Raw genomic sequence first — 26,048 nt, forward strand, 5'->3', positions numbered from 1 at the left:
TCCATAAAGTGCCTCAATAACTACAGGAACTTCAGCCCAGCTTTCCCCCTGACTTTTAACCTAAACTGCTACCAGATTTTAAGTTTATTTCGAAGTGTGACCCTTCCTCCTCGCCAAAGAATCCTTTCTGCTAGGACTTCTTTTTGGGATCTTTGTTGCCTTTGACCTCTTCCTCTTTCCCTGCCCAGTGGTTCAAACCATTCCTGGTGTGATGTCAGCCTGTCCCACCCCAGGAGGACCAGAGCACCCCTGCTCCCGCCTCCTTACTCCTCCCCTGATTGTGTGGCCCCAAGCCAAGCTCAGCTCTAGACACTTAGTGGGAAGGCCTAAATACTATTCAAACAAGAGAAGAACGACACTGAAGAGGAGATGGTTAAAACCCAGTTTATTAGACCAGAGGCATGCGTCACCCATAGCCCTGCCTGCTGTTCCCCATCCACTGCACACCCTTTGGCCTTGCTCCTGCTTCCCTCTGGAGAGGTTTGATCTCTAAGGAACTCCTGGGAACCAAGAGTTGCCAAAGATCCTATGGCCTCACTCTCCAGCTCCAGGCCAATGCACAGATGACCTGCCACAGGTCTTGTTCTGGGATTGGAGGCTGAGAGGCAGCTGGACAGAGAAGGCCTGGGAAGGGGCAGGGCTCTGGCCTGGGAGGAGTGCCTGGTGGAAGGGGCATGGCAGGTCCTCTATCTCGCTGGTTTCTCAGTAAGGGAGGAAAGGAGGAACAGAATAGCAGAGCTTTCAACGTCCCCTCTAGGCCTGTCTCTTTCGTTCCACTATCAAACGGTACCTCACCAGAAGTATAAGGGATGGGCTTGGGTATTAGGTGAGCAAAGAGGCCTGGGCATCCAGAAGGAGGCAAAGGCCACTGACTGAAGACCTCAGCCTCTGCGGGTTCACACCCTGCTGCTTCTGCTGCAGTCATCAGCTCACAGCTCCATCTCTGCCACCCTTGCCTTAGTGCGCAGAGCAGATCTCCATCCCATGGGTGGGGGCTCTTGCTGTAGCAGCCCCTTCCCTGGGGAGGCTTCAGTCAGCCAGGCAAAGGACAGTGGGGTGGGTGGAGCAGGGGAGGGAATGTTAAGGCTGCAGGGAAGGCAAAGGAAACCCAGGCTGGGGGGACAGGGTGAGGCCAGAAAGAGGCAGAGCTTGTAATTCACAGCTTCCTTTATGTCGCCACCGAGACAGTGCGAAGGTTACAATGCGCGTGTCGTCTCCTTGTGCTTCTTAGAGGGATGTGTGTACACAGTACAGACACCAGGGGAGAGTCCAACTCTTTATACAGGCGAAGGCATTCAGAGACCAGGGAAGGGGTGGAAACACAGAAGGGGAACTTGTAGGAGGGATGGAGAGGGTTGTTCTTAGACACACAGGGGATGAAATAGAGACAGAGTCGGGGGAAAGTATATACAGAGATATAGCAATATAGAGTCTGTATCGTATAGAAATAGAAAATGCAGATGAAGTTGTTGAGAGAAGCAACTGTTTCAGAAGAGGACTTGGGAGAATTCCATAAGAAAATTTATGGATGTGGCCATCTGCAGGGGCCTGGGGGAGAGGGACCAGTGAGGTTAGGCACCAGTGCCCAGCTCCCTGAGCTGGAAGCCAACCAGCTGGATCTCTTATGGGATGGCAGAGGAGGGCTGCCTCTTGCGATTTCTCTCCAGCAGCTCTGGGGTTGGGGGTGAACTTGCAGGTATCAGGATGTGGCCTACAGCACCAGGGCCACATCGTGTCCCAGCTCCACTTCTTCAGGGGATCCCCCACCCCCACCTCCCTAGAGACTTCACAGGTTACCAGGTGGTGGGGGGAGAACAGACACGACTAGGGTTCCTGCCTGGAGACTTGGGGTTGGGGGGCGTCACTGGGCTCAGAGGGTCTCTTAAGGCTGGGGAAGCCCCCCCTACTAGCCCTCCCCTTCAAGGTACATTCTCTGGTTTGGGGCCAAACTCCAGACCCCAAGGATCCCCTCCACCCCTCATTGGAAGGGGGCTTTGGTGACTGGAGGCAGCAAAATGTAGGTGGACACTCAGATGACAGACAGCCGGACAGACAGAATTCAGGCTGGGAGCTGTGGGAGGCAGCATGGAGCAGAGAGGGGCAGCCTGAGGTCACTTGCCCCATTCTCTCTTTTTAGTTTCTGTTTTAGATTAGTTTTGTTAAAAAAGGAAAAGAAAGGGATTGAGGCGGGGAGAGGACTCTGTGGTTCGAGACTCCTTCCTCACCACATTCAAGAGGAAAGGACCGCCCAGGAGTGGGGGGCTGCCTTGGGAGAGGGGAGTGAGTCCCCAGGGCAGATGTGGGGGGCAGCTGGGGGCCCCCTTGCTCTCCTAGCCCTCCCCATCTAGGCCTTTGGTACAGTGGCCTTCGGGGCTCAGCAGGTAAAGTCCTCAAAAGTGCCTCGGGCCGGATGGTGAGGTAGGATGTTGGCCGCATACGTCATCCCGGCAGGATGGCCCCGGAGGCTCTCGCACGGGTTCTGGGGGAAGGGCACAGGACAGGGACCGGTTATGGGTTATCGGAAGGGCCGCAGGTGCCCCCGGGGCGTGGGGGAGGCAAAGGAGAAGAGGTGGCAAGGGGGGTGGTCCTGGGGTGGTCGGGGAAGGGATGGGGCTGGAGGGCGCGCCTCTCTCGCTCCCTCACGTGTCTTTTGACGTCATCCAGGCTGAGGGCCACGCCCTTGTCCGCGCTGCTCCGTTTGGCCTCCTTCTGGCACTTCCCTCTTCTGCACAGCTTGTGTTTTATGACCTGGGATGAAGTGGGGTGGCGGGTGGGTGGGCAGTCTGGAGCCCCGCCCCTCCAGTGGCCCCGCCCCAGCACCCCACCCCCACTCACCTCATAGGCGTAGTCAAAGAGTTCCAGCACCGTGAGGATGCTGGCCCCGATGAACAGCCCCATTTGGCCTCCAATGTCACCTGCAGGGGGGCCCACAGGGAGGTCAGGGGAGTCAGGACACAGTGGGAGCGGTGGAGCTCACTGGGACAGAAGGCCCCTGGGGCCGGCAGGGGAGGAGGCCGTGTGGGACAGAGGTGAGCAGCCCGCTTCGGGTGGTAGGGTGTCACGCCATGCCCGTGTCATGGGAAGGGGACAGGTTGCTACCAGCAGCTCACCCAGGAGCCCTGCAATCTCATAGGCCTTCTTCTGCTCAATGGTCTCATAGTTGAGGACTTCAAAGAAAATGTCCAGCACCAGGATGTTCTCCCTGCAGAGGGGATGAGAGAGGAGACCTCGGTTCAAGTTGCATTTCTGTCCCCTAATAGCTGGGTGACCTCAGCAAGCTATCCTCACTGAATCTCAGCCTCCGTATCTATAAAACTTGCTGATGTGGCTACCTGCCTCCCTTTTAGAGGATTAAACATGATGGGGTAATTGAAAAGTCGCTCCACACACCGGCAATTGTGAGGCGATCCCAGTTACAGCCACGAGGAAGAAGAGAGGAGGAATGAGAAAGGGGTGCCTCCTTAACGTGTTCTGACTTGATCTTCCCTCCACGCCCATCTGAGACTCTTTGGTGGCCTTCCCTGTGTTGTCAGTTTCCTCCTGTCTGCTGACCCCAACAGGGCCCATCCCTTGCCCTTCACAGCCAGAGCCCTTACCCTATGTACTGCTCAGACTTGTTGAACTTCTTGGCCAAGTATTTGGCTGATGCTTTGCTGGGGATCTTGACCATGGACAGCTCCTTGCCATAGCGGGTCAGGTTGCAGGGCATTTCACACACACAGTACTCCTGGTCCTTCTCCACCAGGAAGTCTGTGCCAGCCAGGTGAGAGGTGCCAGTTGAGTGGTGGCCTTCTGCCAGCACCTTCCCAACACCCACACCCTGGCTCTGCCCAAAGGAAGCCTGAGCCCCCTTCTCTTTTTCTGACTTGTCCTTCATTACAGCCCTGTGCCCAGCAGTGCCGATCCCTCACCCAGCCTCCCCGTGGATATTTCTTAATCCCCATATCTCCTTCTCTCAGGGCGCTCTGGGGTCAATCAGCTGAGGTGCCGATGAGAGCAGGTGAGGGCCACCCCTCCCAGGTGACCCCTGTTCATTTTTCACAGGGCCTCTAGAGATGCTATGCCCAGCCTTGCCAGAGTCAGACACAGAAGGGTGCACGCGAAGCCTGATCCAGGAGTTATTAGAAGCTCCTGAGAGCTTGCTCTGAGACCCCTATGCAGACAGCTGGCAGCACCTCCTTCCCTCCCCAGACTTCCTTGGGCCAGGGGCACTCACCCAGAGCAGGATCTGCACACTCCTTGTACTGCTCTGGAGTGCAGTATGGGGCGTCCCCTGGAGACGAAAAAAGACAGCAGTACAGGATGGAGATGAAAGGGGTCTTATGACTGGTGGTAGCAGAGGCCTAAAGGCTGGAGGCTGGGAGAGGGTGGGAGGGCAGGAATAGTCGGTGCCTAGTCTGTACTGGAGGTGACCCATGCTACAGTCCATCTATCCTGGACCCTTCTCACCAATCCCTATGGGTCCAGCCAGGAGTTGAGAACCATATGGGATAGACTGCTGGAACTGGAGTGAGGAGCAGCCAGCTGGTCTCGCTCGCCTGTTGGCGGGAGGCTGGCCTGCATGGGGAGCGGGGGGGGAGGGGGGCCGCGGCGGGCTGAGGGGCCCAGGGCCTCACCTGGCATGTGCACCATGCGGCAGTTACAGTTCTCCACCAGGTAGCGCGTCTCACAGTCGATGCGGCAGGCGGTAATGCTGTAGGAGTCGAAGAAATCCAAGTCCATGGTAACAGCTTTGCAGGTGCCCCAGGGCGGGGGCAGGTAGATGAGCTGCTGGGAGAGCCGGGGAGCTGGGGGGTGTGGGGACTTCTCCCCGAGTCACCTTGATGGACTCCTCTGACACGATGCAGAACTCAGGAGTCCTGCCCCCTCTCCCTCTGCAGCCTCTGAGGGTCTCAGAGTTTACGAAGCATCCCATTCATTGGACCAGTCATGCTCCTGACTAGTCAGATGGCTACCCAGGCTCTAACTCACCTGTCCTTCTCATTATTGATTGCCCACCACTCCACCTCCATCTTGAGCCCCCAGGCCCCACCCTTGGGACTAGCTTCCTGTGGCCCTCTCACCCGCTGCTCTTGGCAGGCCACAAAGGTCTGGAACCCTGGGGCTACGCCGAAGCCCAGCTGGTCGATGAAGGGAGGTTCATCCTGACTGTGGATCTGCACTTTGATGCCTGCTTCGAAGGACGTCTCATCTATGGGGATGAGAGGGGTGTGCGTTGGGAGGGCTTCTTCTTCCTCCCTAACCTTCCTCAGAGCTGGGGGCCTCCTCCCTCTCTTGAGACGACCACGATGAGACTAGGGGAGGATAGTTAGTCCAAGGAGCCCTGGCCCTTCCCCAGGTCTCCTTCTGGATTCACCAGCCCCATGCTGCCTTGGTGACCCCTGCATTTTCTGCACAATTCTGCTCTTACTTGGCTTCCGTTACATATCTCATTGTTTCAGATTATTTCTCACTGTCTCAGAGGCTCTCCATTGCTCTCCCTCCTTCTCCCCCATATCTCTGTCCCAAGGCCCCTGAGACCAGACAGACGGCAGGCAGCCCAAGAAGAGACAGAGTTATTTATAGAGTGAGTGGCGGCCACGGGTGGAAAGCGATGGCTGGTTACCTTGGAGAGTAACTGAGCCAGGAAAGGGGAGCCAGGGAAATGTGAGTGTGGCCGTCAGGTAGAGTGGGAGCTGGAGATGCTGGGAGGAAGGGAAGAGAGCCCACGCCCTGCCTCAGAGCCCCTGCCAGAGGCTGAGGCCTGGAGCCACAGGGAGGGGGCTCCCCCCAAGATAGGCGACATACCGGTTTCCCCCCACACGGGCAGGTACTCGTCCTGCTGAATGTCCAGCATGATCTCCAGCCCGTTGCCCGTCCCACCCTTCATGGTCTTCAGCCGTGGGCGCCCATCTCGGCCAGAGTTGAACGTGTAGCACTTTCCATACCGCGTGAAGACCTGGCCGGGGCAGAGTGGAGAGCCTGAGAGTCCTGCCGTACCCTCTGCCCACCGGGGACTGTCTCCGGACCCTCCAGCTGGTGGAGTCTCAGCCCTTTAGGAATGATCCCTCCTGAGCAGCCCATTCCCCATCTGTCCTCCTTCCCACCCACTCCGTCGTCCTTTGGCCGGCTGTGCGCCCTGGAAGGCTGATCCCTGCAGGGTGCACTGCCTGTGCGCCTTCGCCAACAGACTGGCTTCAGGTTGGGTTCCACCGAGGAGAGGTATCAGTGAGGGATCAGAGGATGGGAGGAGGGAGCTGCTGCATGACGTTTGCTCAGCCGTGTCTGACTCTTTGCCACCCCGTGGACTGTCGTCTACCAGGACAGGAGGGAAAGACTGGGCCATTTATCTGCGAGGGTGGCTTAGACCCTTCCTGACTACAAATCCTGCCAGGGGGGCTTCCTGCCTAGCACTGTTGCCTCTTCCTGTTCCTTTAGCTTGACTCTGACAATTTCCCACTATTTCTGGTGCCTCAGCCCCCCTCATTGTTTTTCTTTACTCTCCTGCAGCTCTGAAAACAGTCCCTTTGTTAGTCTTTCCAACTAAACCATCCAAAGGGTGACCCTTTTCCTGCAGGGCCCCTGCATACATAGCTCCATCATCTGCCACACCTCTGGTCCCTCCTGGGACCCTCTCCTCAGGCACAGGGCCTTCTGAGACACATCTCTTCTCCTAGATTTCCGCCCCCCCGAACCCCCGCCCAGGCATTTGAAACCCTGCTCTGCCAGAGACCACGCTAAGCGTGCTCCTTTCCTCTGCCATTAGCCCCTCATGGCCATCATTGTTCTATTATCACCAGAATTATCCAGAACATGGCATATTCGCTAATGCTGGTGCAGAATGGTGAGGGCTGCAGAAGAGATCTCAGCCCCAGGGGCAGGACCGCCCCTCCCCCACCACTCCATGTCTCAGAGCAGTTCTTATTCAGCTCTGATTGCACAGTCACAAAGAGAAAAGTGAACCAATTCTTCATGGTCCTTTCCCCACAGCCTCCCAGAATGCCTCCAAGTTCCCCTACGTGAGGCGAGTGTGCTTTTACTCCTATGAGATGGTGACGAGTCCACAAAGCAAGTCACAAGGTGAGTGCAGACACAGCCCAGAGAAAGAGAGACCCCAGGCTGGACTGGGGTTGGGAGGGCGTGTGGGTTGCTAGGCGAGAGTCTTTGCCCCCTTCCTAGAACAGCCTTCTCCTCTCCCCTCTGGAAAAAAATAACAAAAGCATTCCCCCATTTTGTGGGTGAGGTTCAGAGATGAGGTAGAGAACTCCTAATCCCCCAGCCCCAGTACCAGGCTTTGTGGCACTGAGCCACAGAGTTCAGGCTGAACATGCACCCCTGCCTACCCCTCACCCCGGGAGTGAGGAACTCCTGGTGGCTGAGATGGGCTGGGAGCTACAGCCCTAGCGCTGGCTTCAAGGGCTGTGCTGAGGACCAGTGGACTCTGCTGCCACCTGGTGGTTCTGCTTGAGAAGTGCCTCCTCTACCCTTAGATCCCAGAAACCAGGTTGACCCCTTCCTTCTCTCGTGTTCCTCTAACTCCCTGCCTGTCTGAGGCCCAGAGCCCGAAACCTCCAGGTCCCAGTTTGTCTGTAGTCAGTCCACGATGCACCGACATGATAACACCCACCGGCCCCTGCACTAGGGAAGAGGTGGGGGGCTGAGAGATGGGTGTATGGGGAGGAGAGGCCTGGCATCTGGCACTTGTAGGGGACAGGAGGGCACCTGTCAGGCCAGATGAAACTGGAAGCTGAGCTGGGGAAGAGGATGGGGTGTCACTTGGTCCCTCACCAGGGAAGGCCCTAGACGTTCCTAGGCTTCCCCTGGGAATCGGGTCCCTGGCCACTTTGAACTGGAAGCAGAAGGGGGAGGATTTGGAGGAGACCTGTCATTCTCCCTCAGACACACGTGCGCACACACACACACACACGCATGTGCACACACACACATGCACACACGTGGTAGGAGGAGCACAGGAAGACCATGTGAGGATGCTGCTGATGGGGGTGCTGGGGTGCAGGGGGTACCCCTACCCCTCTGCCTCCCTTCCACACCCTTCTCCTGCACCTCCAGAGACCAGGTGGCACTGGTGCCAGCTCCATTCCGGGGGTGACAGTCAAAATTGTTAAGGCCACACATAGGCACTGGCTGACCTCAGTGAAGGCTGACCTCAGTGACAGAGTCAGTCCAGTCCGGACCCTGCTGGATCACAGGGAGGTTTTGGAAAGGGCTGGACATGCTGGAGGATATTTGGGGAGACACTGGAGGCTTTGGGGCAGCAACTAGTTACCAACTGTGTGTCCAGGATTCTAACAGGGAGGGCAGTCCTGGCACAGCCCTGGAAATGGAGCCCAGCTGCAGACCCTGGGGCTCCCGGGTGAGGGGTCTCTGAGGCATGTCACAGGAGGTGGGTGGCCTGGGGAGGAGGGGCAGGACGGTCACCAGCACGGTCGCCACGCTCACCGTCCGCGTGAACACGGCAGACACTGGGCCCCACTCACCACCGAGAAGTTGTGAGGGCCACAGGGCCCCCCGCAGTACGAGCAGTAGAGCAGCATGTCCTCCAGCCGGTGACAGGAGCGATTGTAGAAGCGATGCAGGTTAAAGGGCTCCCCCGAGAAGGCCTCGGGCCCTGGGGGCGCGAGTGGCACCCCCGGGTCATCGCTTTCGTCCAGCCCCAGCATGGGGGCCAGGTACAGCAGGTCGGGGTAGCTGAGTTGGGACAGCCTCACTGCGTTGGTGTTGCAGAGGGTGACCGCCGGGAAGGCCAGCTCCGTGGTGGCCACTTCGTCTAGCAGCGTCACATGTGGGTAGCTGAGGTAATAAGCAACTCGATCTCCTACCTGCCACAGGAAGGCTCCCAGTGCCAGGACGAAGGCCGCTGCCCACAGGGCCTGCCTCGGCCCAGGACCCCCCTCCACGAAGATGTGGTTGGTGCCGTGGAGGGTGCAGCTGTTGGCGAAGGCCACCAGGTCCATCAGTGAGTCCCCCTCTCTGGCCTCCTTCCTCTCTGCCTCCTTTTGCTTCTCTTCTTCCTCCTCTTCTGAGTCGGGGCTGTCCCGCTGCTGCCGCCGACGGGGACCCCATACATCTCCCAAGGGCCCGGGGGCCTCCTCCCCAGGGGAGAGCGACACGGAGCAGAAGATATAGATGGGCATCTTCTCCAGGGGCTTCCTGGCCCCGGGAGGTTGGCAGGAGAGCGGGGACAGGGCTGTGGCCCTAGGCAGGGTCCTCCGGTCCTCTGATCAGGTCTCTGCCGCCCGGCTGGCCGTCCCCTCTCTCGCCAGGGCCTCCGTGGCAGCGTGGCTGAGGTGGGGCGGGGCGTGGAGAGGAGGGCCAGCCTGCCCTGCCAGGGAGGGCGGGTGTCTGAGCCCATGAATAATTGATGGCAGTGAGAAATGGAGGCTGATGGAGGGGAGGGGGGCTGGAGCCCCCTGCCTGTCGCCAGCTCCAGCAGGACTGACAGGGTCAAGAACAGAGTGGAAACCCTGGAGAAGCCCTGGGGCTCCTGGTAACCACCTCTCCAGGTGAGATGAGATCTAGCGGAGTCCTCTGCTCTCACTCAGCCAGCAACAGTCTCTGCCCCTCCCCCAGGATACACACACCCCCTCAGACTCCCTCTCACCCTCCAGTCATCCCTCAGCCTTACCCTCATTCTCACCTGATCTGACCTTTCCTCTGAGTTATCTGAGCCCCCATACTCACTCAGTACCTCTAATTAAGCTCTAATTATTCTCTAACTCCCCCTGATTTATAATCTCCCCAATTAACTAATTTATCCCCCACTTCTCCCCATACACTCTTACACCCCAGGTCCCCTCTAATTTTTCCTCTGACTCTCAACTTGCTTCTCATCACTGAGCTGACCACAGTTTACCATCGGTTACTCCCTGAACCCCTAATTGCTCCCTCAGCCTCCAGTTCCTCCTAGCCATCCTTGACACCATGGATCCTCCCCTCCCTCCCCTGACCCCTGCTCTGCTTCAGTCAGCAACCCCCACACACACATTGAGCTGCACTCCCTTCTGTGGCTTGGGGGGCAGCCCAGGTTCCATTAGCAGAGGTCTCTCACTGACCACAGACTCATTTATAGCCATTTCCCGGCAATGAGGGGAGGGACCCTGTCTCTGGCAGCTGAAAACCTTCCTGGCAGATCACCACTCCCCCTCTGAGCTTGCCCACCCCCAACAGTCCAGGGGAGCAGTTGCAGGCCTCCCCAGGGTCCTGAGTCAGGTAGAGAGTGCTGGGAATCAACCTGGGGTACCCCCAAATCCTCAGCCTCGCAAGTACCCCCAGCGCCTGCGCCTCTGATGCTCTTCTTGCTCCCATCAGTCCCCACCCCCAGGCCCCTGGCCCCTCTGTGCTCTGATTACTCAGGGCCACTGGTTGAGGAACTTGAGCCACCAGCCAAGTCTCCAGGGCCTAGAAGGTGACCTGAGGGGAGGAGAAGGGGAGGGAGGGGAAACAAATTAACCCTTCCTCCACAGGGCCAGAGGAGGGACAGTGGGGGTCAGGCAAGTCTACTTGGGCCCTTCTAATCCTTAACCAACCCACAGCCCCAGGCTCCTTCCCCTCCTTTTCCTCCTTGCCCCTCCCTGCTCCCATACATCTCTCCTCCTCCATCTGTATGTAGAGACCCTAGAGTGTGTCAAGGATGGGAGGCAAGGTGCCAGGATCCAGCAGAACTGACTGATGTGGGACCTGTGGCCCCAGCTTTGCTGCCAGGGACACAGAGGCCCCGGAAGAAGAGCAGCCTTCGAGATCTGGTCCCTCTCCATCCTTAAGCCACTGCCCTCAGACTGGCCACCTCCTCTTTCCCGTAAACAAACGCCTCCCAGCTGGTCTCCCTCACTCCCCGCCTCCCTGCAGTTTCTCCCCACTTTTAGTCCATGCTGTGTAATTCTGACCATTCTTCTGCTTCAAGACCTTCTCTCACTCCCCAGGGCCTCTTGGTAAAATTCAGTTCCCCATCCCTGAACCCTTACCCCACACCCTGAAACCTACAAGGCCTTGGCAGTTTATCCTCCAGCCTCACCTCCCCACCCTACCCAGTTCAGCAACCAGCACCCAGCCACCATGCCCTCTTTCATTCCACAGACACACTAGGCTCATCCACAGTATCATGCCTTCCCTGGACTCTCTGGAAACTTTCTACTCATTTTTCGAGACCCTACTCACATGCTATCTCCTCCAAGAAGCCTACCCTGATTCCAGGGCATAGTGAGTATCTACTCAGAACAGACTGAAGGATCCAGGGATGCTCAAGTCCCTTCGGGCATGCTCAGTCATCAGTAGCTCCTTAAGGAGAGGGGCCGTGAGAATGAAAGAGCAGGACGCAGGGACCACGTGGAGAAACAGGAAGGAAAAGACCAGGAACACCCAGGCCAACCAGCACTAAGTCACTGTAGAGATGAAGCGAGACCTCCTGGATTTAGCTGTCGTCCTCAGGCTTCTCCTGTATGAATTTATGGGTTCTTTTTCTGGTTCCTGTCCCCTGTGCGTTTTCTTCCTGCTTAGCAGACCTCAGCTCTTGGAGTGCTTTGTGCATGCCCAGGATGCCGTTTTTTTCAGAGGTGAGTTCCAGACTCGGGTTGAGGGTGGGCCAGCCTATATTGAGGCTTGGGCTGGGGAAGCTGCAGCTGCCCTTGCACCCCAAGCCCACTAGAGGGCATCGTTCCCCTCCTGCAGCCTCCCTGGAAGAGGAAGTAGATTGAACTTCCAGAGGGAAGAAACCAAGGCAGGAAAGTTCCCTGTGCTGGGCCTTGGCAGAGAGCAGGGCAAGCACACACGGAGCAGCTTCTGAGGGCAGCAGATCTGCTGTGGCTGGACACTTCTTCCCCGACTCGAACACAAAGACCCACACCCACACCTACACTCAGCCCTCTTGTGGGCAAGGAACACACACGCGCGCACACACACACACACACACACACACACGCACACACACACCCCTCAACTGCTCTTCCTCCCTCCTCCATCCTCTAACATTCTCTCCTCATCTTGTTCCGGAAGGTAGATAATCCACATTTGTCACAGTAATAGGGAGATGTGGAAAGGGTTAAGCCGAACACACAGACTCCCCCGCCAGCACACCCAGGGGGGCCAGGAGAAGTGCCCAAGCAGCACACACTCTGGGAACAACATTCAATTCTGCACTCTCCGTCCAAAGATGCAACTCCTCCCATTACTGCCTTCCCAGGACCTCTCTCAAGCCGAGCCTGGCCACCCAGTTCTCTCTGACTTTCTCCACATCTCTTTCTAACTCCACCCACCCCTCACCTCTATGGAAGTATTTCCTGCTTTTTAGTTGATGCCTCAGGGGATTCATATATAAAACCCAGCAAAATAAGCAAGTTTGAGTAATTTCTCCCTATTTGATAAATAGGGAAACTGAGGCACATGACCCATTCAAGTCTCCTGGAGAGCAAGCAGTGGGCTTGACACTATAAGTAGGTCATTCCTCACTAAGTCCCTTCCGTCTCCATTTTTGCATTTACTCATCAAGTCTTTCCTGAGTGTTCTTGTGCTGAGCACCATGGGAAAAAGATAAAGGACTGGGCCCTTACGGACCTTATTATCAGGTGGGGGAGACAGTGTTTGTTTGTTTTTTTTAATTGCAAAAATAAATACTTAGTTGCAAAGTATGATAGGTGCTATGAAAAAAATAATATGATTTCGTGGAAGTGAATGACAGGAGAATCTGACCCAGACTCGACACTGAGGAAGGTTTCTCTGAGAAAGTGATGTTTGGACTGAAATCTAAAGAATAAGGAGGACGGCTTCCCTGGTGGTCCAGTGGTTCAGAATCCACCTTGTAATGCAGGAGACAGGGGTTCAATCCCTGGTTGGGGAACTAAGATCTCACATGCCACAGAGCAACTATGCCTAAGCGCCTCAACTACTGAGTCTGCAAGCCACAACCAGAGGGTCCATGCGCCACATGAAAGGCCCCAAATGCTGCAGCTAAGACCCAACACAGCCAGGTAAATACTTACAGAATAAGGAGGAGTAATTAGGTAAAGCTCTGCTTATGTATGTGTTGGTGGGGGTGGGGGTGAAATTCCAGAGCACAGAGGCACTGCAAAGTCCCAAGAGGAGACAGCTCAGAGGAGGAGGATGTGGCCAGAGAGCAGGCAGGACCAGACCCCTCAGGGTCAGGATTCTGGTCCATTTCCCCATGGAAGGATTTCAAGCAATCAGAGCAGTGTTTTAAAGAGACCACTCTGGAAGAGACTGAGGGGTTCTACAAGTTCTGTTAGGAAACCACTGGAGCAGTCTAGGTGAGACATGGAGCCATGGGTGGCCTCAAACACGGAGATGGAGTGGAGATGTTCAGGAGGCACACTGGGAGACCTGGTTAGGGAGGAGAGGGAGATGGAGTGCCCACGATGGTGTCTAGTTTGCATAAGTGGGTAAATGGCTCACTAGATCAGCAACACAAGTACAGGACACGTTTGGGAGCTAAGATGATGAATTTGGCTTTGCAAAATGCTGGGTTCTTGGAGCCTTGGGGAGATCCAAGTGGAGATGTTAAGTGAAAAATTGGCCACTGGAGCTGATGCTAAGAGGAGAGAGCTGGGCTGAGACATACATTTGGCAGTTGTCAGTGTGTACATGGTAATTGAAGTCACGAGTAAAGATGAGACCGCTCAGGAATAGAATATAAAGTTTTTTAGAAAAGACAGAAAGATGGCCTGATTTGGTAGTATCCATTCAAGCTAAACAGAACCTTAACTTTTATGATTTAACCGCAGCTCCTAGTCATTGTGCGTGCACGCTCAGTCACTTCAGTCGTGTCCAGCTCTTTGCGACCCTATGGACTGTGTAGCCCACCAGGCTTCTCAGTCCACGGGATTCTCCAGGCAAGAAGACTGGAGTGGGTTGCCATGCCCCTTTCCAGGGGAACTTCTCATCCCAGGGATAGAACCCACGTCTGCTGTTCTGCGGGCAGATTCTTTACTGACTGAGCCTTTGGGGAAGCCCTCCTAGTCATATACCCAAGAGAAATGAGTGCATTTGGCAACCTAAAGACAAGAACAGCATGTTTACAGTAAATTTATGTATAATAGCCAAAAACTAGGAACAACCCACATGTCTAGCAAGAGAAGAATGGATCAATTTTATGCTATTTACATAATGAGGTACTACACAGCATTGAAAAAGAACGGACTATTTATTAACTCAGAGACTGAATCTTCCAGACGTAGTCATGAGCAAAAGAAGACCAACACAAACATGTATATATTGCATTAATGTTACATAGTCTAGGAAGTTTAAGAACTGGGGAAACCATCACAGTATTGTAAAGTAATTATCCTCTAACTAAAAAAAAAAAAAAAAAAAAAAAGAGCTGGTGAACCTGACCTCCACTGACAGGAGCCAGGACAGTGGTTAACTCTTATGGGGTAAGATTGACTAGGAAAGGGTCTGAAAGAACTTTCTGGGACTCTAGACTTGTTTTACAATTTTATATCAATGTAAGTACACACTGATATAATATATAAAATATTACATAAATACACCAGTATAAAAATATACGAATGAAAAATTCATCAAGCTGCACCATTAAATCACGATTTAGAAGGAGAGGAAAGCTTGAGATTGAGACTTGGGTAGTGCCAACATTTAATGGCCACGTGGAAGAGAATAACTGGCAAAGACGCAGGAGTACTGAGACAAAGCCGGGGAATCAAGAGAATACCGTTACCAGGCAATAGAGTCATGCGAAAAGAGGTTGTGCGGGACTCCCCTGATGGCTCAGCATTAAGAATCTGCCTTCCAATGCAGGGGATGACTGTTTGATCCCTGGTCAGGGAAATACTGGGCTTCCCTGATAGCTCAGTTGGTAAAGAATCCACCTGCAGTACAGGAGACCCTGGTTCAATCCCTGGGTAGGGAAGATCCCCTGGAGAAGGGAAAGGCTACCCACTCCAGTATTCTGGCCTGTACAGTCCATGGTGTCACAAAGAGTCGGACCCGACTGAGCGACTTTCACTTTCACTTTGGGGGAAATACTAAGCCTGCATGCACCAACTAGAGAGAAACCCCCATTCGCTGCAACTAGAGGAAGCCAGCAGACCTCTGAAGAGTCTATATGCCACAATGAAGACCCAAGACAGCCAAAAATAATAACAATAAATAAATAAAGCAAACTTGCTTAAAAAAATAAAGGTGGTGGTAAACCATTTTGAATGATTTTTGAGCCATCAGGGATAAAAAAACGGTTGTGGATTTTGGACACTTGGAGGTCACTAGTGGCCTCAGCGAGAACCATTTTGGCGGAGTGCTGAGGACGGGAAGAAGGCAGCCTGAGTGGGTCAGAGAGTGAGATCGAGACGAGAAAATGGAGACAGTGGAATCTATCCATCAATTGTAAGGATATTGTCTGTGAAAGAAAGCAGAGAGAGACTGTGGGAGCTGGGTGGGGGTGGGGAGTAGTGGAGTTGAGAGATTTTTTGTTTTGTTTTTATTTTAACCTAAAGCCTGGTACATAGTAAGTGCTCAATAAACATTAGCTGTCATTATAGCTATACATTTAAGATGGAAGAACCTCAAGCATGTTTCACTATCAATGGGGAGGTTCCACTGGAGAGAGAGAGACTGACTATAAAGGAGGGAGAGGCAGGATCTTTAAGGTAAAATTCCCTCAAAAGTCAAAGGAGATCAGACGGTAAGAATAGGTTGAGATTTCAGCTTAGATAAGATGGATGTTCCCCTTCGGGGGCAGGAACCCAGAGAAGCAGAGAGATCTTGTCTGAGGCTTCTATCTTCCCTACGAAGCAGGAGGCGAGGTCATCTGCCGAGGGTGAGAGCAGGGCTAGGAAGGGTGGCGCTTTGAGAAGCATGGAGAAATTTACAGTAATCACGGGGAGAGCAGGTTGACCAGGAAAACACAGTGGGGTTGCCAGGGCAGCGCTGCAGGCCCTTATAAGGATGTTGGTCATGAACACAATGTGATTCTGAGCCTGCCTGTCATGTGACTTCCTCTGGTAGAGCATGGCTGAGGAAGCCAGTAGTGGGTCCATCTAAGGCTGTGCTGTGTATGCTGTGCTAAGTTGCTTCAGTCGTGTCCGACTCTTTGCAACTCCATGGACTGTAGCCTGTCAGGCTCCTCTGTCCATGGGACTCTCCAGGCAAGAATACTGGAGTGGGTCGCCATGCCCTCTTCCAGGGGATCTTCCTGACCCAGGGTTCAAACCCATGTGTCCTGCATCAGCAGGCAGATTCTTTACCACTAGGGCCCTGGGAAGTCCCCTGTAAGGTTGGGACTTGGCCAAATGGTGCCACGAAGAAGCAGGAGTCACAAGATGGTGCGGTCATCCTGAGACTGGGGATCTTCTCTTTTACTTTCTTTTGCTTCCCTTTCCTGTCTCACCCCCACTGTCTCTTTACAGATGGGGAGCTGGGCACCCTCTTCTACTACACACATCCCCACTTCTGCCGTCACCCACAAAGAATCAGGCATAGAAGATCTGAAGCCAAGCTTATGTTCTGGCATTTACTGGCTCTGTGGCCTCGGGCAGGTCATGTAACACTTCTGGACTTCAGTTTCCTCATCTTTCAAGTGAAGATATTAACATCTTCCTGCCTCCCAGAATTATAAGGATCACAGGATTTAAAGGGAATTTGTAAACTGCAAAGCGTGACCAAAAGAGAGGATTGATTTTGCTGATATGTGCTCTGCATGGGGCTGAGGTTCACGGGCACACACGCTCTCTCCTGCAGCCACATGAAGCGAGCTGCGTGTGCCCCCATGCACATCCATCCCTGTCCACATCACACCCTAATCCACACTTTCAGACATACATAGAGAGGTGCACACGGCTTCTCATACACCTAGGGCACATGTGCGGCGTGTGGTGAGGAAGCCTGAGCTGGCTGCTGTCCAGGGTCAAGGCCACTGCAGCATTTTCTCTCCCCAGGGATGTTCCCAGCCAGGCACGAAAGAGCCGACACACCAGAGACACTCAATACTCAGCCATACAGCCCAGCCTCCCAGGCTTCGAGTACTGTCAGCCACATGGAGGGGGCAGATGAGAGGATCGGGAAAGGGTTATCTTTCCAAGAATTCATAGGAGCTCAGAAAAGACACAACTTGCCCTCCTTCTCCTTTAGGAGTGGCGTTGGAGAGCCTGGGGTGAGCGTCTCCGTCCTTAGAGTTTCCTAAGGGAATTTCCCCTCAAGGTGACTGAAACTACACTGCAGTTTCATGATCATTTCAAAATTTTCCACAAAGAAGATGTCTGATGCACATATCTGGGAAATGTACTGCACACCCATTCCACCCGTGAGCCAGCAGGGGCTAGCCAGAGAGTCCCAGAAGCTGAAGGAGAAGCTGCCCCCCGGCAAATTTAAAAATCCATTCAGAGCCCCCTTGGCTCAGAGGAAATTGAGAAATGGAGCCAGATGAAACTATGCCCAAAAGAGATCCCAGGAGCGCCAGTGTCCAGCTGCACCCTCCACCCAAACCAGACACCCTTCTCCTGTGAGCTGTCTCCTTCCCTGCTTTGCCTCCCAGAACCCCTCACCAGAATTCTGATCCCAAGGTTCTCAGCGGAGGGTACAGACTCTCGGAGCCACTTCAGATGAACAGTGAGGGACAGCTCCTGCCTCCGGAGCCTGACCACAGACAAGAACTAGACTGGCCGTCAGGGGGAGGAGGCTGGGGTGAGGAGACACCATACTTTCTGTAGAACTGGAGATTCGGAATAGCTGAGCTGGGCTGGGGAGATTGGAAGGACTCCACCCAGATGATGAGGGACCTCTCATGCCTGGCACGTGATTTTCTGCTCTGAAACCCTTAGGCTTCCCTTAGCGCCGGCCCTGCCCTCTGTGCCTCCTGGGGTTACAGCACGTGACTCTAAGCTCCCTGAGGGCAGGGACACCGTCGGCCTGCTCACCACTGCCCCCTGGTGCCCAGCACGGGGCTTGGCACGTCTAAGGGCCTCAGAGGGTCACAGGAAGGAATTCAGCGAAGCTTGACTCTCCCAACTCCAGCCCTCGTGCCTAAAATCCAGTCTCCCTCACCATCCCCAGGAATTCAGTTTGCCTTCAACAAAGTTGAAGCATGCTCCGAGCCACCTCCAGAGTTTGCCAGCAGAGACATTCAGACCTCTCAGCAGGCCTCCCCTTTGCTTCCTGGATGCACACCAGGTGCCAAGGCGGCCCTACCTTAGAGGTAGTGCTCCGCCGGCTGGGGCAGAAGAAAGCCCAAGGCTTGGAAGCGGCTCCTCCGCACCCCTCCATTTCCGGCTCTGCCCCCAGAGGCACTTACTTACATCAACTCCCTATTACTTTAGCCAACAGCCGGAGATCAATTAACTTAGAGTAACCCCTTAGCTGACAGCAGTCTGGGAGAGGGGCGGAGTCAGAAACAGCAAGGTATGGGGGAGGAGGAGAGGGAGGAAGTGAGAGAGGAAACTGAGTCACCCAAGGGGGTGTGTGTGGGTGTGTGTGTGTCGTGTGTTATGAGAGAGACCTCAATGCAGGGTCCCCTGGATTCTTGCAATGGGCTCTATTCAGTCACCTCCCCTGTAACCTCAGACACTTCTGAGAGTGGGAGGGAGAGATGGGAAGTACCCAAGAATGCCTGAGGGCGGGGTGCCCCTTCCCCAAACCTAATCTCTGCCCGCCAGCTCCTCCTGTCCCTCCGCAATCCCTGCATGCTCCCCCATCTGCACCCCTTTCCCCCGACAGACAAAGACCACCAGGCTTCTGGACACGGTAGCCCAGGGAACCTCCTTCCTCCGAGAGCAGCAGTCTGAGCAGCGCCGCACCAGCACCCCCTCCACTCCCTGCCCAGCTGCAGGGGACAGACCCCGGGAGTGAGGTCAGGCCCCCCCAGGGACCCAAGGTCTGAGCTGCTGTGGGGTCTCGTGGAGTGAGGGGTGTCAGTGAACCGGCAGAGCCAGCCCTGGAGATAAGGAAGCTCTTATTGCTAGTCCTGGCTCTCCCTGGGACCGACCATGCCTGGTTCTGCTCGCTTCTGGGCCCCAGGATCGCCCCTCTCGTATCGGCATCTCACCTCCCCTAGGTGCTCCAGAAGCTCCCTGTCCAGGTCCAGAGCCTTGAGGGGATTTATTTGTCTACCTCCTCACTGCACCTCTCCTCTGAGAGGCTTCTGCCACCACTCCAGGGTCCCCCAGGGATTCTTGTCCCCTATCCCTTGTCCCCAAGTCCACCCCCTCCTGAAAGAAGACTATCCCCCTGCACACCCACCCCGGGATTTCCATTCTCTGCCCCTCCCTTCCATCTCTCGCAGGGTTCAGAGATGAATTCCCACTTCTCTCTCCCCCAGGCGAAGGCTCTGGGTCTCAGCTGGAGAAGGGGGTGGCATAGGGCACACTAGGCCACCATCTGCCAGCCCCCTCCCCTTGGAACTGTTCAGCATTCCAGCCACATCGGCGCTCCCACTGCCAGGGACAGATAAGGTGCAGCTGGAGGCTGGCACCAGCTGCGACTGTGCTCGCTCCCCCCTGGCCCCCACCCAGACACCAGCAGACAGCTGCGCCCCCGGCCCCCTCCATGGAACCCCTGCCCTGCCTTGCCCTGGCTGGCCTCAAAGTGGGGTGGGTGAGTGGAGTCTCAGACCCTGTTGCCCTGGCAACCAAACACCCCATCAAGAAGGAGAAGAGGAGGCCAGGAAAGATGGGGCCTGTGGGTCTTTGGTAGCTCAGGAGAAAGCTATTGAGGTCAACCCAACTGGGCTGCTGTGGGGAGCTCTTCCCCATGGCCCTCTGCCTTTTCAGTCCCCAAAGGTTTCCAAACCAGCTTCTCCCAGATTTAGCCCAGGTTCCCCTCACTCTCCTGAGCTGACTCTGCCACCACTGGGGGATGGACCTGGCCAAGCCACTTCTTCGATCACCAGGTCATCCCCGAGGTTGAGCAGGATTCAGAAGCAGATCTGGGGAGAAAGCTTGTGATGGCAGACCCCACCGGGGGAGCTGGTGGACCACAGGATGCCCTTCCTATGCCCCCTGCACCATCCTCCAGATTCAGGGGTCCTGTTTTTGGATGAAGGTTGTCCTTGGAACCTGTGGAAGAGTTCACATGTGTCCACACATGCTCTATTTTGCAAACCCATTGAGCTGGCACTGGATGCCTGGTTAAGAACCTCTACTCTCAAGGGAACAAAAGATGCCAGGATGGTCTCCCTAAGCTCTGATCTGACAGACAGATGTTTTCTGTCAGTGCTTCATCTGTCCAGGGGCTGGGTACACGCCTCTTGGCCTAGCAGAGACTAGCAAGGATGGAGAGGCAGGTGTTAATTAAGGAGGATGAAGGTGGAGTATCACGCATGAGTGTTTGTGCCCCTTAGGGCCAGAGAGCTGGAGAATGCCAGCACCCTTCTCCACCAGGGAGATGTCAGCCAGACTCCCATGTGCAGGGACATCCCTTTGGGCAGAGTAGAAAGGGACTGCAGTGAGGGCAACCTGAGAGGGTAGAAGGAAGATCTGAGAAGTTTGGATCCAGCTAGATTCAGGGTCAGGTCTTCCACATGGGCTTAGAAACAGCAAAAACCTAATCTTCCCTGACCACCCAGGACCAAGAAGTGCCAGTGTTGGGGCTGCGGGATTCTAGCCAGGTATCTCTCCCCAGCAAGAAGAAGAATTCTCATTGCTCTGGAACTCTGTGGACCAATCATCTCTCCATCTAATTGTGTAGGGTTGTCCCTTCAGACAACATAGACCGATCACATTTCAGTATCTCAATTTCCATGAACCAAATATATGTTAGCATCACCACTTGGAATCTTCCTGGACATAAAGGACGAATGAAGCCTCAACTGTATACTTTCTATGACCTAATGGTAACCCCACTTTTTGCCTTAGCACCTTCCCAGGTCGAGCCAACAAATTCCTGTCCTTATCCAAACACTACAAACCATTCGATCTAATGGGTTTTCTTTCTTTTTTTTTTTTCAAATTGTTCTGGCTGCGTGGCATGTGGTATCTTAGTTTCCCAACCAGGGATCGAACCTGCACCCCTCCCCACAGTGGAAGCATAGAGTCCTAACCACCGGACCACTAGAGAAATCCCCTCTTTTTTTAAAAAAATTATTTAATTGGAAGCTAATTATTTTACAATATTGTAGTGGTTTTTGCCATACATCGACATGAATCAGCCACGGCACACATGTGTTCCCCATCCAGAACCCCTCTCCCGCCTCCCTCCCCATCCCATCCCCCAGGGTCATCCCTCTGTCTTTCTTGATGGTCCCTTTTGCTTGTGTGAAATATGCTGCAGAGGAGGAGGGCTCTGGCTTTCATTTCCGCCTTCATCTATAGTTCTACTACCCTCGGAAATACAGTTGGTGAGTCTGGGAGCCCTCTGGTCTTGGGCTCTGGGGAATCTAGCACTCACCTGCTCTGAGGAAAAGTGGGAAGGAAATGGTTCTTGCCTCACACTAAGCTCCCTATGAGCTTGGCTCAGCAAGGACTGTGGTCATGTAAGCTTTGTCCAGCAGGATTGACAAAGGCCCATAAAACTGGTCTCAGAGCAAGGCTTAAAGAGATTGGGAAGTCTTGTATAACTTCAGAGGAAAAAACAAGCATGACCATGGTTCTAACCTTTCTACACAAATGCAGTTCATGCTCCTCTAATGCTAGGGAGGAAGCAATCAAGTGTGGGAGAAAATGGGCAGGGAGCAAAGGGGGAGGATCTGAGAGTGGAGAACTAGGGGCAGGTATGGAGAGAAAATTGGAGAAGGGACTGGCAACCCACTTGCCTGGGAAATCCCAGGGACAGAGGAGCCTGGCGGGGCTACAGTCCGTGGGGTCGCAAAGAGTCGGACACGACTGAGCAGCTCACACACACGCACATAGAGAGAAAAAGAGTCCTAAGGAGACTGGGCTTTCAAGAGCAATGGCCAGAATTGGAAGTAAACATGGTAACTCCAGGGTCAGCAATATTAATGCAAAGAGCACACTGCGTTAGGACTGAATAAGACATGAGTTCTAATCCTGAGTCTCTCACTAACCAGCTCTGTGAGCTGGGTAACTCATTCTACCTCTCTGTCTCAGCTTATGCACTCGTTCAATAGAGATAAATATGACTATTCATCCAGGGGATTGAAGGAGAGCCTAGAGAGTATTCAGAAGAGTTCCAGGCATCATCCTCACATTTGGTACTCTTCTTCACACATGGCTCCAGTTCCTCTGGTCCCTCTGGTGGAGTCTGGTCCCCACACTCTGCCTGACTTTAACCCTCCAGCAACCCGTATGACTTGCTCATAATCCCCTGTCACATGAGATGCCAGTCAGGCCCATCTGTGGCGGGGGGTATGAGTATTTGTGGGGCATCTCTACTTCAAGAAGCAAAGGGAATCTCCGGTTCAGCCATGCTATGAGCCCCAAATCATCTCTTCTTCCTCAGACCCTGACTATGGGCTGGCAAGGGGGGAACCCAACCAGACACTCTGTGTGTGTGTGTGTGTGTGTGTGTGTGTGTGTGGCCAGGGGGGAACCCAAGCAGACACTGTGTGTGTGTGTGTGTCTGTGTGACCAGGGGCAGGGGTGGCACAGAGGGAATTACCTGTCCAATTTTTTAAGAGAAAGCTTCCCTTACTTGCCATGTTTCATGCTGCAGCTCAGACTTTAACTCAAACCACCTGAGGATTTTGTTAAGCTGCAGATTATGACTCAGTAGGGCTGAGAAATGGGGTGGCAAAGTTCTACCTTTTGTTCAAACTCCCAGATTTTGTTCAAAATCTCATTTTGAGTAACAAGGCTGCAGCTTACCCACTGCCACCCCAAGCTCTGACACCTGTGGCCCAGAAGGTAAGCTTGATGGGGTGCGGGGCTCTGCTAGGCTGTGTGTGCACACACACATGCACACATACACACACATCTATGCACTGTAGGCTCTCTTTCCTGCCATCACAGACACAAGGCTGAGGCCTTCACTAACAGCAAATGCCCCCCTAAACTAAACAAAGTCCCCCTTCTGCCAGAAGTGAACCCTAGGAACATACAACATCCTCCCCAGAGGCCCTCTGGCTCCTAGTCTCCTCTTCCTCAGGGGTCCGGCTGACTCACACCCTGCCAGCCAGGGGACTCACTCACCACCTTGAAGTCCTCAGCGCTGCAGACCTCCCCCCGGAAGTGGCAGGAAAGCAGCATGTCTCGGATGTCGTGCCCTGCGCGGTCATAAAACTCGCGCATGTTGAAGGGCTTGGGCTTGAAGCTGCGAAAGTTGGCCTTGTCCTGCAGTATCTCCAGCTGCTTTTCATCTGCCATCTGCGTGTCTGGTATCTCATACCTGGAGCCCAGGGGTGAGCAGTGCATGGGTTGGCAGGATCTTCAGTTCCTGCCTCCATTCTGCCTCCAGTGTCCCATGCCCAACTCTGGGGGAAGGGCAGCATCCAGCCCTGGGCAGAGGCCCAAAAGAAGAGCTGGGCGTGTCTAGAGGATCTGCCCCCTGGGATCTGAGAAGACAGAGGATCTGCACTGGCTGCCCAGGGGTCGGGCATCTGAGCACAGGGGTAAGGGTGGGTGGGCAGAGAGCTCAAGGCAGGCACTATGGCTTTCATACCATGGTTTCTACCCTTTAAAGACAGTATGCCCAGATCTCCCAAGAGAGGAGAAAATTGAGACGTAGTAGCAAGAGGGTGGGCAGAGGTCCCTCCAGAGAGTGTGACCATGTCACACAGCTCAGGCTGGATAAGGGCAGAGCTGTTTTGAACCATGCTGGGATCAGAGATTGGTTGCCCTTAACTGGGTGCTTGGCAGTACCCCAATTCCTTTGCTGTGAGTGGCAGGTTTCGGGGGCTGGAGGGCAGGGTTGTCTAGGCTGTATGGCGGGCTAGAGAACAAGCACCCTGATGGGGTGTCTGGGAGTGGGGATGGATAGGAGCCCCCCACCTGTTGTTGAGCAGGGCCAGCAGCTCCCCGGCGTGGTACAGGTCATTCTTGGAGACTTGGCTAAAGCGGAACTCGTTGAGGTTGCACAGCGTGACGGCAGGGAAGGTGAGCTGGGAGGCAGCCACCTCGTCGAGCTTGGTGACGTGGTGGTAGTGGAAGTAGTACTGCACACGCTCGGTGCACACACACAGCAGCACAGCCAAGGAGCCCAGGAAGCAGAGGGCCCAGAGCGCCCGCTTCAGAGACAGCCGCTCGTAGGAGAAGATGTGGGCCAGGCCGTGCAGGGTGGAGCTGCTGGCGAAGGCCTGGATGCTCACCGGCTGGAGGCCACCCACCTCCTCCTCCTCAGCCTTCAGTTCCATCCTGGCCGAGGGGATCTAGGGGGAGAGGGGTGGGGAGTCAGTCACTGCCCTGGGTTGAGAGTACACGTGGCGTCCCTTCAATTGGGTCCATCTGGGTGAGTCCCCCCCTCCAGAGGTCACTGCCTCTGGGGCAGAAGACTTCTCTGGTGGGCAAGCCCAAAGGTGGCTGCCCCGTGGACACCCTCCCAGAAGAGGGTTCCTGCCAATGCAGGGACTTGGGGGTCAGTTTAGGCCAAAAGAATGCCCTCCCAGGGACGCCTCCTGGGCCAGGGGTGACCCCAGATGTGGTCATCCGAGGACGAGAGGGAAGTCCCCATATTCCCACAGGCAGGCACAGGAGTTTCCTCCAGATGTGGGGTCACTCTGGGACAGGAATGTCCACCCCATCCTGGAGACAGAAACTCCCCCAAATGGGCTGAACCCGGCCTCAGGAGTTCCTGGTCAAGGGTGTCCCCAGGACTGGGTTTTCACCCCCGCCCTCGACCCCATGAGCTAAACCTGGGTCAGAAACCCCCAGGGAGGCAGAGAGGGGCCCAGCCTGTGTCCACACCTGCAGGCGTCTCCAGTTCTCAGAACGGCACAGGCTGTCTGTGTGCATGTTTGGGGTGGGGGGTGGGGGGTAGAGGGCAGCCCGAGGTGGCTGCACAAAAATGGGGGGGGGCGGTTCCCTATGACAACGAGCTGTCCCCGCCCCGGACGCAAACCCCCCCACCCCAGTCTAGCTTCTCGACGCAGCCAGATGCCCTGCTCGGCCCCCGCCCCCCTCCCCAGCCACTGAGGCGCCCCAGAAGCTGGGGAAAGCGACAGGGGAGGAAAGTCCCGGCTTCCGGACGCTGGGGAGTCCCGCAGCCAAAGGCGGGGGAATCGGAGACCCACCTGAGGGGGCTTCGGGAACCCGGCAACCGGCGGCGGGTCCTGGGGCGCGGGGCCGGACGCGGGCTCAGCGCCGAGCCGCGGAGGGGCTCATGGCCCGGAGCGGGAGCCGGCGGCCGCCGCGGCACGCCGCGCAGAGCCCTGCAGGGAGCGGCCCGCCCGGCCCGGCTCGGCTCGGCTCCGTCTGCCCGCCCGCCGCGCGCGCTCCCTCGCTCGCCTCGGCTCGGTCCGCCCGGGCTCGGCGCGGTGCGCGGTGCTCTCAGCCCCGGGATCTGCAGGGATCCATCGTCCGGCCGGGAGGCGGCGGGAGGGGAGGCGGCGGGGGAGGGGAGAGGGTGCGCGTGCGCGCCTACGAGTGTCTGCGAGGGTGTCTCTGGGCCGGTGTGCGCGCGGGGACCCCGGACCGGGGAACGGGATCGAGGGTTCCCTCCGCTGCCTCGCCCCCTCCTCCTGGCCGCGCTCGGCGGCGCTGCCTCCCTCGGGTCCCGGAGCCGTCTCCCTGCTTGCGAGGCCCTGTGGCTTGTGTCTGACTGTGGTGAGTGTGTGTGTGTGTGTGAGTGCGCGCGCGCGCGCGCGCGCACGGGAGGGAAGGTGTCTGCCCCCAGCGTCCCCCTCCCCGCGCCGTCTCCTTCGGATCGATGCTCCTGCCTCTTACTGCTGCTTCCTCTGGTGGCACACAAGCGCGTGTGCGCGCGCGCGTACACACACACACACAAGCTCCGAGTCACACTTGACTGATTCAAGCGCTTGCCCGTGCGGAGACATAGACACATATACAGACCAGAGTCACATTACGCCACTCACAGCTACCTACATGCACCCCCCACAGACACCCACACACCCCAGAGGCCTGGCCCACAGAGCAGGAACTCATGAGCTTACAAGTATTCACCTGCTCTTATCCTGGCTCCCCACCTACAAGTGACACGTACACACATGTACATATATAAACAAACACAGAGCCTTGGCCTCAGAA

At 55.5% G+C, this 26,048-nt stretch overlaps 1 protein-coding gene across 2 annotated transcripts; it reads right to left on the bottom strand.

Moving 5' to 3' along the window:
- On the bottom strand, positions 360 to 25,159 carry ASIC1 (acid sensing ion channel subunit 1). Of its 2 annotated transcripts, XM_018047810.1 has the most exons (12): positions 25,076 to 25,159; positions 23,838 to 24,214; positions 23,040 to 23,235; positions 5,788 to 5,938; positions 5,064 to 5,191; positions 4,617 to 4,767; positions 4,217 to 4,273; positions 3,597 to 3,750; positions 3,111 to 3,202; positions 2,836 to 2,915; positions 2,644 to 2,748; positions 360 to 2,479 (listed from the first exon to the last, which is right to left on the bottom strand). In XM_018047810.1, the coding sequence occupies exons 2-12, from the start codon at positions 24,197 to 24,199 to the stop codon at positions 2,375 to 2,377; spliced, it is 1,581 nt and encodes a 526-aa protein (XP_017903299.1). In that variant the 5' UTR covers positions 24,200 to 24,214; positions 25,076 to 25,159; the 3' UTR covers positions 360 to 2,374. The 2 variants fall into 2 exon arrangements, with proteins under 2 accessions (XP_017903299.1, XP_017903300.1); XM_018047811.1 differs by lacking the exons at positions 23,040 to 23,235; positions 23,838 to 24,214; positions 25,076 to 25,159 and adding an exon at positions 8,478 to 9,575.

This window comes from Capra hircus, chromosome 5, assembly GCF_001704415.2.
Source record: "Capra hircus breed San Clemente chromosome 5, ASM170441v1, whole genome shotgun sequence".
Taxonomy (NCBI): domain Eukaryota; kingdom Metazoa; phylum Chordata; class Mammalia; order Artiodactyla; family Bovidae; genus Capra; species Capra hircus.